Here is a 12,734-nt window from a genome sequence, read left to right as displayed (position 1 = left end):
GCTCTAGGGATAGGCCGCAGCTTCCAGCGCAAGGTGTCGCGGATGCTTTCGAGGTCGATGCAGCCAAGTTACCGCCCGTAATACTCAACCTACCCTGCGGAGATGCATCCAGAGCCTTCAACATCGTGATCGTCGGCCCGCCGAGTGCGGGCAAGTCCACACTTGCTGGGCTCTTGTTTGCGAAGGATCTCGTCCTACGGTCCGACCCCTCCACAGCTCGCGTACGAACATTCTCAGGGAGCTTCTTTGGACCCTGCGGATGGGCGACCATCAACGCTTTCGTGGTCCCGTGGGACCACCACCAGCCGCGGCCGAGCCCAAGAACCCTGCGCGTGGGATGCGACGAGGCCGGCGTTGAGCAGCCTGACGTCAAAATTGATCGCCTTGTCTTTGTGCTCGACACGCGGCTCGTCGACGCCGTTCGAGACGATATTGAAATGCGCCGTTGGCTGGACGGGCCGCAGCGCAAGATCCTCCTTGTCTTGAACAAGGTCGAGGATGAGCACGCTTTGCACGACAAGCTCACGGCGCAGTTTAGGGCCTCTCTTGACCTAGAGAAAGTAGAGGCGCTCTGTTTGCGCTCTTTCGTGCGGGGCGAAGGCCCAACGAGAAGGGACTTTGTTGAGCTGACGGCTGCAATGCTCGCCGGTGTCGATGGACGACGCTCGACGTAACACAGCTGTGCACACATGACGCTGACGGTTCGGGGGTCGGCCACGCTATTACGGTTATTGTTACCTTTATTCTTTACAGCTCCCACATACACGGAGCGCGGCACGCAGTGGGGCCAACGGGGCATGTGGGGCTAGCTGAAGCTATGAGCATCACCTCTGCCGCTTCTCACCATCCTCGAGGAGCAGCGCGCCCGAAGCAGATGAGTCACGGCCGCCAGGACAGGGAGAGCTCGGCGGGCCAGAGGAAGGGAGAAAAAACCAATTCCCAATTCTTTTCGGCGCTGACGCGCCGACAAACCTAGTGTCCAGCTGTGTCGGCGACGGTGGTGCCGGTGCAGGCCTGTGCGCGGCAGCTAGTCCCCCACAAAGCGGCGCGTCCAGCACCGCCTCAGATTGTCATGTTACACAAGTGTGTCGGCAGGGCGGGGCACACATGTGCCACACGCGCGATGCCAGCGACTTGTTTACCTTCTGCAGCTTGACCTTTGCTGGTTTCGCCGGATCTGGTCCTTTGCGAACAGAACACGTGCGCCAATGCGTTTTTTTCTCGCGCGGGCAAGCACGCACCCAGGCAGGTGAGTCTGCCGCTGCAGGTGGCAAAAGGCCCCCGCTGTCGGCCGCAAAGGTTGAGGGGTATGCTGGTTGTAAGGGCAGATGGGAGTAGTGAAACTTGTCGAGATTCAGATCGACCAGAATGACGAGGCGCACATTCTTGCTACGGTCGAGCTGGGAGCGCAAAGACGAGCTGCTATCGAGGGCAAATCTCATGATGACGAACTGCGCATGCGTGACTGCCGTCCAGTTTGCCAAGCCGAGGGAGGGGAGCTCATGGAGAAGGTGGCCAACGGCACTTTCCATGTGACCTTCTTCACAAACGTCCTCCCTGTCAGCGTGCACTTTCGAGGGAGAGCCGAGGTGGGCTGGAAATTTCCCCACCCGTTTGTAGAGGGGCACCCGTGCGAGGAGAGCAAACTCGCGCGGCTGTGTTGCACTTGCTGCGAGGAGGCGAACCTCGCGTAGGAAAGAGCCATCCCCCGCCACGGGGTAGTTTGCCCGACAAAATTCGGGGAACCTTGCGAGCGGGTACGAGCCGCTTTCTGCGATACCGGGCCGAAGGCGAAGAGTGCCCCACACAATGGAGAATATCACCACCAAAAGTTGCGACCGCTTCCCTCTGCTGCTTGCCATGCTTGAGCATCGCTGTGGCCTGCCCGAGTCCGCTTCCAAGGAGTCCGAAGCCTCTTCGCCAGCCAGCATGCTGGTGCGCTGCTCGCCATCATCGGCGATGTTGTGGTCGCTGGCTTCGGTGCGACCGCGGAGGATGAGTCCTAGAAGCGCTGCCCAGGGCATCCACACAATGTACATGTCGGCGAAGTCGTAGAATCGAATGTTGGTCATCCAGAGGTTTCCTTGGTGGAACAGGAAGGCAGTGCACACGGAGAGCCAGCGTGGGGGGCCTTTGTGTAGGACGCAGAGCCACATTCCCGCTTCCCAAATGACGGCGCTCAGGGCCGCCGCCCTGAGCATGATTGGGGGCAGCTGGTCGAAACGCAGTGCGGGGTTCAGGTACGAGTCACCAAGAAGGCACGCGGCGTGAACACCGGGGCGCGGGGCCGAGCCGTCACCAAAGACGCTTGACCACGCCCACGCGACAAAGCCGCCCAGTGTGTCAAGGCAGAGCGGCCTCCATCGGACCGCGCTTGGGTCGAGGCAGGCATAACCATCGCATTTTCTGAAGTATTCGGTGCGAATGATGTCGCTCATCATACCAGTCGACCAAAAGGTCGCGCTAAATGGCCAGGTGTAAGTACTCGTAGCCCCGCAGTTTACGAGCTTTGGTATAGCAGCGGACAAGTAGGCGTTCGCGATGATCAAGAGAAGAGCGGTGAACGGGACGGTGTACTCTGGGCGTTTGACGCTCTGGGACGCTCTGGGTGGCCTTGTCTCGCGGGTCAAATACGAGCACAGGTTGAGGGCGTCGCCACTTGGCGCAAAAGCAAACACCAGCAGCGCTGGTGGGAACAGGTGTCCATTATGGTGCCCAAAGTACCCCGGTTCGTGTGTCTGCATAAGCACGTGCGAGCGAACCTCGAGGACGGCAAGAAGGAAGAAGCAAGGCTGGGTGCAGGGGCCGCCGGCCATCGCAAACGCCACTAGCAGTGGAATCGCATGCGGCTCCCACCACGCAGCGTCGACCCACTCTGTGCGCCAGGTCGCCAGGTCGCCCCACAGGCCTGTCTTGATAGAATGGCTGCCTGCAGTGAGTGCCACTGGCGTGCTGCGGAAGCTCACATTCTGCGCGTAGATGAGCAGAAAGAGGATGCGAGCGAGCGCGAGGTCCATCGCCGAGCGGGTGCTCTCGACAGGAAAGGGCGAGCGCGTGGGAGTGATGATCGGCACGAGCAGCCGCACTGCGCTGAAGACGGCAAAGAGGGCAGCGGCGCCTGCGAATGTCGCGTCGCTCGGACCTTCTCGCGGATCAGAATGTCTCGGCCCGTATGAAGCGGTGAGATGGAACGCCACGAAGGCGGCGATCGTTGAGACGAGGCCGAGCCAAAAGGTGGCTCTGGCAGGCGACGAGACTACCATCGACTAGGACACCGACGAGGACGGTCGAGAGAACCCGACCGTCGGCTTCAAAGGAACGCCGTTCCCAAGAAGTAAAAAATAAAAAGATTGTGTGGAGATTCGACGCGGTCGAGGGGAGAGGCCTTGCGGAGAGACCAGCGAGTTGGGAGAGAGAGAGAGATTTTTAGCAACACCAGTGTTTTGCGAGTTACTCGAGTAGCGATCGCTGTACTTCACATGGCGCCCTCACTCAGAGTGGGGCTGGCTGACTAGCCAGAGGTCGATAGTCTGGACGGCCCATAGGATGCCACGATAGCGAGCCTGAAGGAGAGGGAGGCGAGGCCAGAGGCAGACTCAGCTGCTCTCGCTCGGGTGATCTTGAGCACTTGAGCACTTGATAGGAGCAGAAGAGGGGGAACAGCTTGGGATCGTGCACAAGGCGGCGGCGCTGTACAGTGATGGTCTACGTTCGCGGGCGCAACAGGCTAAAGACCTCAGCACGCTGGTGGACGCGCTGCAAACAGAGCTCGCAAAGGCCAGGACTGTGGCGGCGGCAGCGCAGGCGGAGGCGGCGGCAACAGAGCAGCGTGCCAAGACAGCTGTCGAGCGCCTGCAACAGCAGATGGAGGGGCAAGCGAAGAGGGAGGAGAGGGCGGTGCAGACCCTCGCCGCCCAGCACCAGGCTGCAATGGCGTCCGCGGAGCAGGCGACACAGACAGCTCTGGAGCAAGTGCAGGTCATGCAGGCAGACTTGGCAGAGGCGACAGCGAAGGGGGACGTGCTGGAGGCTCAGCTACGAGCGCTCACTGAGCAGCTTGAACAGGCCATGGCGGTGTCTGCCCCGGATTCTGCAGTCAAAGGGGTGGTTGCGGCTGACACATGCCACGGGCAGACAGGCTCCGCGGCTGCGGTGCAGGCGACCCAGGCGACCCAGACGGAGCCCGTAGCCGCAGAGCAAAGGTCATCGCCTGACGTTGTCGAGGTGAAGGCGGAGCGCGCCGCGGGGCAGCCAACCGCCGCAAAGATGGATGTCGACGCAAAGGAGGAGGAACCTAGGGGTTCGCCGGAGGTGAGCGACGAGCAGGAGTGGGCGGCGACAGCCGCCGAAGAGGCGGCGGCGGCGGCGGCGCTGGCGGCGGCGGATCAGAGGCGGGTGGCCGACTTGGAGGCGGAGGTGGCGAGGCTCAAGGTCTTGTTGGGCCTGGGCGGAGGGAAGGCGGACTCGAGGCCGTCGGTGCTTGAGACAGACGGGCTGCACGCAGAGCTCGCAGCAGCGCAGCGGCAGCTCGACGTGCTCGCTGCGATGCTCGCGTCCGCGTCCGGCGACCGCGAGAAGCTGGTGGGGTGTGCGCTCAGCGCTTTAAGGCAGCTAAGCGGCCACTTGGTGCTGACGCTCTCTGGGCTTCGCACGGGGGACAGGAACCGGGTGCCTCCGCTGCTGAATGTTGCGCAGTATGCGGGCTCAAAGTATGGCGCCTCGATTGCAAGCACCAGCGCCAGCGACGAGAGCGTCTCCCCAGCGACTTCGCCTCAGAGCCCCCTGCCGCAGAGCCCACTTCCCCAGCTGCCTCGGCTGCGGGCGCGGGAGAGGAGGAGAGACGCGCAGCCAGTGCGCGTGCCTCACACAGCACGCGCCAAGATGGTCAACGACGACTATGCCGAGGCGGCGCGTGACAGGCTCGAGGCGCTGACGGAGTGGCACGTGCAGAACACGCATCAGTCCTTGGCCGCTGACATCGCGCCCTGGACTGTGACGGACCACTCCTTTGGACGGAGGTGGAGCTCCTTGGACGCCGAAGCCGAGCTCGCGGACCTCGAGGCAAGTGCGCCCCTGGGAGTAGCTCGACCGTCATCGCCGCCGACGGCGCCGCGCGCGGTTGGGTTTGGCCGCGGGCGCCCTTCCCCGGGCGTGTACGCCCCGCCAAGCACACAGGCTTGGAGAGGTGAAGGCGGCTCGCCGCCCGCCGCCCGCTCGCCACCCGTGTTGCTGGCGCCACATCGACCGCGGCAGCGTTGCCGAGACCAGGACGTGGCTCAGCTCTTCATCACGAGCGGAAGCACGAGCCCCCGCGGCGAACGAGCTGCGACCAGGCGTTCTAGCGTGTAGAGTGGTGGGGCGTGGAGCCTGACCCGCACCCGGTCTCGTGAGGTGTTTACCCCAACCACCAAAAATCCCCAAACCGCCGTTCCCCCGGGCGGGCCTGACTGCTGGGGAGACACAGTGTCTCACGACACGATCGTCCCGTACGGGGTCCCTCTATCTCCCTGACCCTGTCTGCATTCACTCTTTGCATACCTTGGTACGTAAATAACACTGTCTGATCGGGGACCGGTCGCGTTACTCTCGCTAAATACGCGCGCGTGCTGCCCCACTCTCAGTCTCACCACACGAGGGCGTCCGGCCGATCATTGCCAAGCACGGCTGGCAACCGCGGTCGGCGTCGCTCCCCCGCACAACCGCCCCCCCGCCGACTCGCTCGAGGAGGAGCACCGACACCACTGCCGCGCCGGCAAAACCGCCCGCGAGCAGGCTCAGCGGCCCGACGAAACGCCACTTTCCGTCGGGGTCCTCGGCGTCGGGGATGCCGTCGCCGTCCGAATCGACGGAGCGGAGCACCTATGACGAATTCACAACTACTGCTCCGTCAACGGTGACTGGTACCGCCGTTCCGAGTCGACGGAGCGTGCACCCCGAGCAGCATCGTGATCGTGATTTGCATGAGGATGAAGAGAGTCTCGATTGTGCCGTATGCCGTGCCCAGTCGGTCGCTTGGCACCCACCCTAGAGCAAGGTAAGGTAAGGTAAGGTAAACTTCTCCACACACACGAGGTGGTGGGGCAAGGGGGGGCAACCCTCGCGTCTCCACGTCTAACGACAGGAGCCCCACGGCATTTAAAGTGCAAGGCCCGGTGCGCGTGGGTGAGCGGTGTGTGTGTGTGTGTGTGTGTGTGTGTGTGTGTGTGTGTGTGTGTGTGTGTGTGTGTGTGTGTGTGTGTGTGTACCCTAGAGCATCCACAGCTGACGTTGGCTCTCCTCTCCTCTCCCCTCCTCTCCCCTCCTCTCCCCTCCTCTCACTCCACTCCTCTCCTCTCTCCGCTTCTCTCCCCTCCTCTCCCTCTCCCTCTCCCTCTCCTCTCCTCTCCTCTCACCAGTCTCCTCTCCTCTCCTCTCCTCTCCCCTCCTCTCTCCTCTTCTCCTCTCTCCTCTCCTCCCCTCTCCTCTCAGAGTCTTCCGTTCCCCTCGCCCACAGCCGCCCATGTTTGCCCCTGTGATTGTCTGTGTGTGATCAGATGCTCCATCCATTGGCCGAGATTGGCCGAGATCCGTGTCCCCATCTCGGCCGCCGAAACCGCCGCCCGCCCGACGGCTTGCGCGCGGCAGCAGCGCGAGCGGAACCACGGGAGCGCCAACCTCGAGGAGGGAGAGCGCGAAGAGCTCGGCGTGCACGCTGCCGTGGCTGCGCACCTGCAGCAGCAGCACGGGCCTCACTCTCATTGGCGGCCGGGCTGTGCCGATGGGGGGGGGGGCTGGGGGCGGTAAGCCGTCATCGCCCGGCGCTGCTTCCAGCTCCGCGGCGATGACGCTAAGAGACACACATATCGTGTAGTCTCGGTGGATCTCGGCGGATCTCGGGAGATATCGCGCCCTGAGCAGCAGCACGGCCACCGCGACCGCGCTCGCCACCGGCGTCGCCACCAGCAGCGCGCGCAGCCCGTTGAGCGAGCGCGAGGAGAGCATGAGCAGCCTAGGTAGGTAGGTAGGTAGGTAGGTGTTACCTCACACTGCCTGGGCAGAGACAAGGAGGGCCCCCGCACACACGAACCCACACATACAGAGAGGGACGAGTGCACGCATTGGGCATCAGAGAGCCATAAGTGTCTGTTGTTGTTTGGCACCCTCGGGGTGCGGTGAGCTTGTGCAAGAAGCGCCAATCACCGCGGAATACGAGGGGCTACGACATGAGCGAACGCAGTTGAACACGGCCGAATGCGGTTCAAGACGCGTCCTCTCGAGCGCTACTAGGAAGACGAGACGGCGTATTCCGCTTCTAGGACGAGCAGCGGCAGCAGCGCGATGGCACACCTCGAGCCGTGAACGGTGTGGACGGGGCTCGAGGGTGGTGGCGGCGTCGGCGGCGGTGAGGGGGGTGGTGGTGGCGGCGATGGAGGCGGTGGCGTGGGAGGTGGGGGTGAGGTGACGAGATTGCGTGTTCCGCTTCTAGGACGAGCAGCGGCAGCAGCGCGATGGCGACGAGGTCGTTCGAAGCGAGGAGCGCGCCCGCGCTCCGGGTCGAGAGACTGCCCATGCTCGCCGCGAGCTGCACGCGCACCTACCGTGGATTCACGCCTCACCCGTACGTCCCTGAGACGTTTGGGTGCTCGCCGCGAGCTGCGCGCGCGCACGGAGTGGTATGCGTGAAGCGTCCCAACCTGCAGCACAACCGGCTGCTGTGAGCAGCGTCTCTTCACACCTCTCGCCGTGCAGCTGTGTTCGCCCTCTCATAGCACCTTGCCTTCTAGCAGCTTCGAGGCCACCTCAGGCAGATCGCCGCCGCCGCCCTCTCCCGCCGCCGGACGGTGCAACACGGAAAGGGCTGCGCCTGGGAGAAGGAATCGGAGGCTGAGCCATCAGGCAGAGGCGCGGAGACGCCAGCGGGTCCAACAGCTGCGCCCGAGCAGACGGCGATGGCGTGGGGGGCGAGGAGGAGGAGCTGCAGGGAGAGCAACGGCGCGACGCCGAGCGCGCCTGACAGAGGAACATGTCCGCCTCTAGCGCCGTCTCGGAGGGCGGGCCACGCTCACGCCCCTCCCCTCACACCACCACCACCACCGCACACACCACCGCACACACCACCGCTCACGCCCCTCCCCTCACACCACCACCACCACCGCACACACCACCGCACACACCACCGCTCACGCCCCTCCCCTCACACCACCACCAACAGTCACAGTACCAAGCAACAGTCACTCTCGAGGACGTGTCCGGGTACTCTCGAGGGGAGTGGCAATCCGGGGCTCTCAGCGCGCCTTCGCCGAGCAAAATGGGAACTGCCCACGACATCAGCGAGCCCATTCCGTGCTTGGCGACCACCAGCGCGCCAAAGCCAGCCGCCGCGTTCCTGCCGCAGACGCGGCCGACCAGCGAGAACTCGGCGATCGTGATGCCCGCGCGGCAGGCGGACGAGGCGACCAGGCCGGCGAGTATGGCGGCGGCGGCGGCGGGGCTGTTCCTGGCGCCGAGCGCGAGCAGCCCGCAGGCGGTGAGGCCCGAGCCGACCAGTTCGCCGAGCGGAGCGCCAACTAGGACAAGCGCCGCCCTCGTGTCCCACAGCCGCCCCCACGCGAGAGGCGTGACGATACCGAGAGCCACGGGCGTGATGGTGAGCGCCGAATAGCAAACCGGGGAGAGGCCGAGCGCCTCGAGCGACTTCTCGCTCGGCACGAGCGCCTCCTTGGACGCGTGCACGCCGGTGCCCAGGAGCACAGCGAGGAGTGTGCAGAGGTACGGCCAGCTACCGGCCCGGCGGCCGTCACTGCTGCTGGCGAAGAGCGTGTACGGCGTGTCGGAGAGTGCAGCAGAGCCTCGCGGCTCCATTGCCGACGGTGTTCTGAGAGTGCCTGGGCGAAAGATAAAAACACGACTCGACCGCACGACACTGAGCACGGGTTGCTCCCTAGGGTTTTAGGTATATTGTGGGCGACGGCTAGCGCATCACACACCTCTCCTTAAAATCCCTGTGTGGTGGCGGCGTGCCGTCCTCCCATCCCTCCCTTGGCCTCATCTGAGCACGGGAAAAGGAGGACGAACGGAGAACGGAGAGACTGGGACGATTGGACACGAGCAGGCTTTTCCAGCAGAATGTGCTGTGTGTGCACAGGTTTACAGAATGTGCACACACAGCGGAGCTAAAAGCAATCTCGGCAGAACCTGTGCGTGGCTGGGGCGTAAGCGATGCTGACGCCGCAATCATCGCAAGTGCGGCCTCCCCTGCGCCCACCTCGCCCATCGCCGCCGCTGCGTCCGCCGCCGGACCAACAGTCAATACACAACCGGTGGCTGGCTGGCCTGTCAGAGATGTCGTAGCTGCACGACTCGCACCGTCGTCCGCGCGCGCCGCCGCCACTACGTCCGCCGCCGCCACTGCCACCAGACCAACACTGATAACACAACGAATGGTTTGCTGGCCTGTCAGAGATATCGTCGTCGCAGGAATCGCACCGACGTCCGCGTCCGCATCCGCTGCGTCCGCCTCCACTGCGTCCGCCGCCGCTGCGTCCGCCACCGCCGCCGCCGCCGTCGCCGCCACCGCCGCCACCGACCGCGATCCTGCGCTCAGCGTTCCGCATCCCTTCCGTCATCGCGGTCTTCGTCACCACGATGTTCGCGCGAAGGCAGGCACCCGCGCCCTGCATCCTTTCAGGGTTGTCGTGCCGATTGCACGGCCTACATATGGGCGCGATGAAGCAACCCTCGCCTCTAATCCACACGTGGCCGCCCACCTCGGCCTGGTTGGGGCAGCCGTCGAACGAGCACCGCCCTCGCCTTCGCCCGGTCGCTTCCTCCGCGTCTCGGAGCCATGATCCGCTCTCAGCTTGAGCGTCCGAGCTTCCGTCCATGTTCCACGCTTCGACGGCTCCATCGAAGGAGACGGTCTCCTCCTCGTCTTCATCGTCCTCCTCCTCCTCTTCCTCGTGGTCGTCCATCGCACCACGCCGCCGTCTCGACGACATCAAGAAGGATCTGCAGGCTGGGCCTCAGAAAGAGCGTCTCGCAAGGGCCGACAAACAGGGCAGAAGGCAAGCCGGAGTCCCGCACATATCCCCGTTCACAGTTGAACTAATTCTCGTACACGGTTATACTAATGCGCCAGTCCCGTGCCCAGTGTCGTGCTGCTTTGAGTTCTTCATTGCTCGGAATGGCCGCAACAATCCGGCGGGTTGTTCGAGCAGCCTGGTTTCGTGGCGATCGGTTTGTCTCTCGGCACCGCCCAACGGGCGTCGTCCGCAACCACCAGCCATGCTGAAGGCCTGCGTCCACTCTGCGTCGCTCGGCGCCTGGGAGGATTGGTTTAGTTGGCCTGACTCCTACGTCATCGTCAAGCGCTGCAGCGGAGGCGTCTGCTACGAGCATTGCCGTTCCAGCACGATCTCGAACGACCGCACGCCGCGCTGGTCTCCGCCCTTCTGCTGTGAATTCAACGCGAACGTGCGCCCGTAGCGATTGTCCGACCGAGCCACTGGGATGGCCCTCCGACGCCGCACGGCTTGCGCTTCTTATCCGCCCCGCCCTGGCCTCCACAGGTCGGTGACTTTGCCGGATTCTACTTGTGGGACGACGACTCGTGGCCCTCCTCGGACGACTTCTCCGGCGTCGCCACTGTACGCCTCACGGACGTCACTCCCACGCCCACGTCGATCCCGCTCGGTGGCGGCCCTGGAGAATCGGTGGTCGTCAGCACGCAGTGGATGCACCCTCCTTCACCACCACCGTCGCCGGCTCCGCCGTCGCCACCGCCGCCTTCGCCCGGCCCACCACCAACGTCGCCGACCCCGCTGCTGCCCTCGCCCGGCCCACCACCACCGTCGCCGGCGTCGCCACCACCGCCACCGCCGCCGCCGCCATTTCCACCACCGTCTCCGCCGCCGCCGCCGCCGCCCTCGCCTGACCCAGCACCGCCACCACCCCCTCCCTCGCCCGGCCCGCTCTCGCCACCGCCGCCAATGTGCGACGCGCCGCTCGACCTGGTGCTCATCCTCGACCGCTCGGCATCGATGGCCGACTCGTGGCCGGCTTCGCCTGCGGGCACCGAAGCCGCAGTCCGCAGCTTCGCCGGCTCCCTCGTCAATCACTTCCTCGTCGGCCCCGACGCGGCGCAAATCGGGCTCATCTACTTCTCCGACACCGCCGCTGTCGTCGCGCCTCTCGGCTCGAGCGAGGTCGAGCTGCTCAGCGAGATCGAGTCGTACGACCCGCAGTGCGACGTCGGGTGCGACGACACCTGCTGGCATGCCCACGATGGCCAATGCGACGATGGCGGCAGCGGGTCAAGCTTCTCCGTGTGCGGCCTTGGCCGGGACTGCGAAGACTGCGGTTCTCGCTACTGCCTCTCGGCGACGTCCTCCGGCGGCACCAACATGGTGGACGCGCTCGCGCTGGCCAAGGACTCCCTAGACCTGGCCCGCGAGGCGCAGAACGAGGCGACGGGCAACCCGCGGCGCGGCGCAGTCGTCATGCTCACCGACGGGTCCAACCAGCCCGACTATGGCGGCGACGAGCAGGCCATCGCACAGGCTGGCCAGCTCAAGGCCGCCGGCTACCTCGTCGTCGCCGCCGGCTTTGGCGAGGCCGACGCGAATGTCCTGGGCGCGATGGCCTCGCGTCCGCTAGAGGAGCATGCCTTTGTCGAGGCAAGCGCGGCGGACGTCGCGTCGGCAGTTCTCCCTTTCCTCTGCGAGAGTCTTACGAGCCCCGCGCCGCCGCCGGCCCCACGCCTTCCGCCTTCGCCCGCCCCGCCGCCTCCGTCCCAGCAGCCGTCGCCGCCGCCACCACCGCCGTCGCCTCCGCCGCCATTACCACCACCGTCTCCGCCAGACCCGTCTCCACCGGCGCCGCTCCCGCCACCGGCGCCGGCGCTCCCACCCGTGACCACGCTTCGCGTTGAGGTTGGCGTCATGACGCCTCTGCCAAAGGTTCCGTCCCGGCGCCAGCTCGCCGACGCCGTGGCGCTCGATGGCGAGCTGTCAACGATCTACGCGGCGATCGTGGCGGCGACGGCTCCTGACATGGTGCACACGCTTACGCTCACCGGCATCACACCGCCCGAGACCTCGCCCGGCTGGACCAACATCACCATCGCGCTCACGTTCCTTACCGAGGAGCAAGGCGCGCTGCTCCTCGCAACCGTCAGCGCTCCAGACTACCCCGCAGCGCTCGAGAGGGCGGCAGGCGCTGCGCCAGGAAGCTTCCAAGTGTGGTCCCTTCCGCCTGGCCCGCCGGCCCCGCCTCTGTCGCCGCCACTACCTTCGCCTCCTCCGTCGCCGGCGCCTCCTCCGTCGCCGGCGCCTCCTCCGTCGCCATCGCCGCCTCCTCCGTCGCCATCGCCTCCTCCGTCGCCATCGCCGCCTCCTCCGTCGCCATCGCCGCCACCGTCGCCATCGCCGCCACCGTCGCCATCGCCGCCACCGTCGCCGGCGCCGGCGCCGTCGCCGGCGCCTCCTCCGTCGCCATCGCCGCCACCATCGCCGGCACCAAGTTCGCCCGCGGGCCCGGCTGGGAATGGCGAAGTCTTCTTGTCGTCGAACGGCCCAAGCGCTTCGTCGTCTCGCATGGCCACGGGGGCCGTGGCGATCGCCGCCGCTTCTGCGGCCTCAGCGTTTCTTGCGATCGGCGCGCTCTGCGTCTGGCGCCGCCGCCGGAATGTCCAAGCAAGTGAGGGCGTTTCGCACACGCCCAATGGACGCGTTGCGGAGCGCCGCCGCACGGCAGCG

At 65.3% G+C, this 12,734-nt stretch overlaps 2 protein-coding genes across 2 annotated transcripts; one reads left to right on the top strand and one right to left on the bottom strand.

The window, feature by feature from the left end:
- Positions 1-5,519: 5,519 nt before the first annotated feature.
- EMIHUDRAFT_442311 (hypothetical protein) lies at positions 5,520-8,859 on the bottom strand. The gene is made up of 9 exons (XM_005783630.1): positions 8,274-8,859; positions 7,915-7,989; positions 7,747-7,843; positions 7,647-7,673; positions 7,476-7,573; positions 6,889-6,988; positions 6,594-6,708; positions 5,933-6,024; positions 5,520-5,859 (listed from the first exon to the last, which is right to left on the bottom strand). Exons 1-9 carry the CDS (start codon positions 8,839-8,841, stop codon positions 5,775-5,777), a joined length of 1,257 nt encoding a protein of 418 aa, XP_005783687.1. The 5' UTR covers positions 8,842-8,859; the 3' UTR covers positions 5,520-5,774.
- A 1,404-nt stretch (positions 8,860-10,263) lies between these two features.
- Positions 10,264-12,679, top strand: EMIHUDRAFT_112977 (hypothetical protein; the record flags this gene model as incomplete). The annotated part of the gene is made up of 3 exons (XM_005783629.1): positions 10,264-10,452; positions 10,548-12,109; positions 12,193-12,679. The coding sequence occupies 3 exons, from the start codon at positions 10,264-10,266 to the stop codon at positions 12,677-12,679; spliced, it is 2,238 nt and encodes a 745-aa protein (XP_005783686.1).
- Positions 12,680-12,734: the final 55 nt, after the last annotated feature.

Source organism: Emiliania huxleyi, assembly GCF_000372725.1.
Source record: "Emiliania huxleyi CCMP1516 chromosome Unknown EMIHUscaffold_179, whole genome shotgun sequence".
NCBI lineage: Eukaryota > Haptophyta > Isochrysidales > Noelaerhabdaceae > Emiliania > Emiliania huxleyi.
Note: the sequence above shows the minus strand (reverse complement) of the source record. Positions and strands in the feature narration are given on the sequence as shown.

Coding starts and splice junctions, on each gene's coding strand:
- EMIHUDRAFT_442311 (XM_005783630.1), bottom strand. CDS start 8,841: ATGGAGCCGCGAGGCTCTGCTGCACTCTCCGACACGCCGTACACGCTC. Junction 6,025..6,593: donor AAGCCGTCGGGCGGGCGGCG/GTTTCGGCGGCC, acceptor ACCTTGCTCTAG/GGTGGGTGCCAAGCGACCGA. Junction 5,860..5,932: donor CGATCACGATGCTGCTCGGG/GTGCACGCTCCG, acceptor AATTCGTCATAG/GTGCTCCGCTCCGTCGATTC.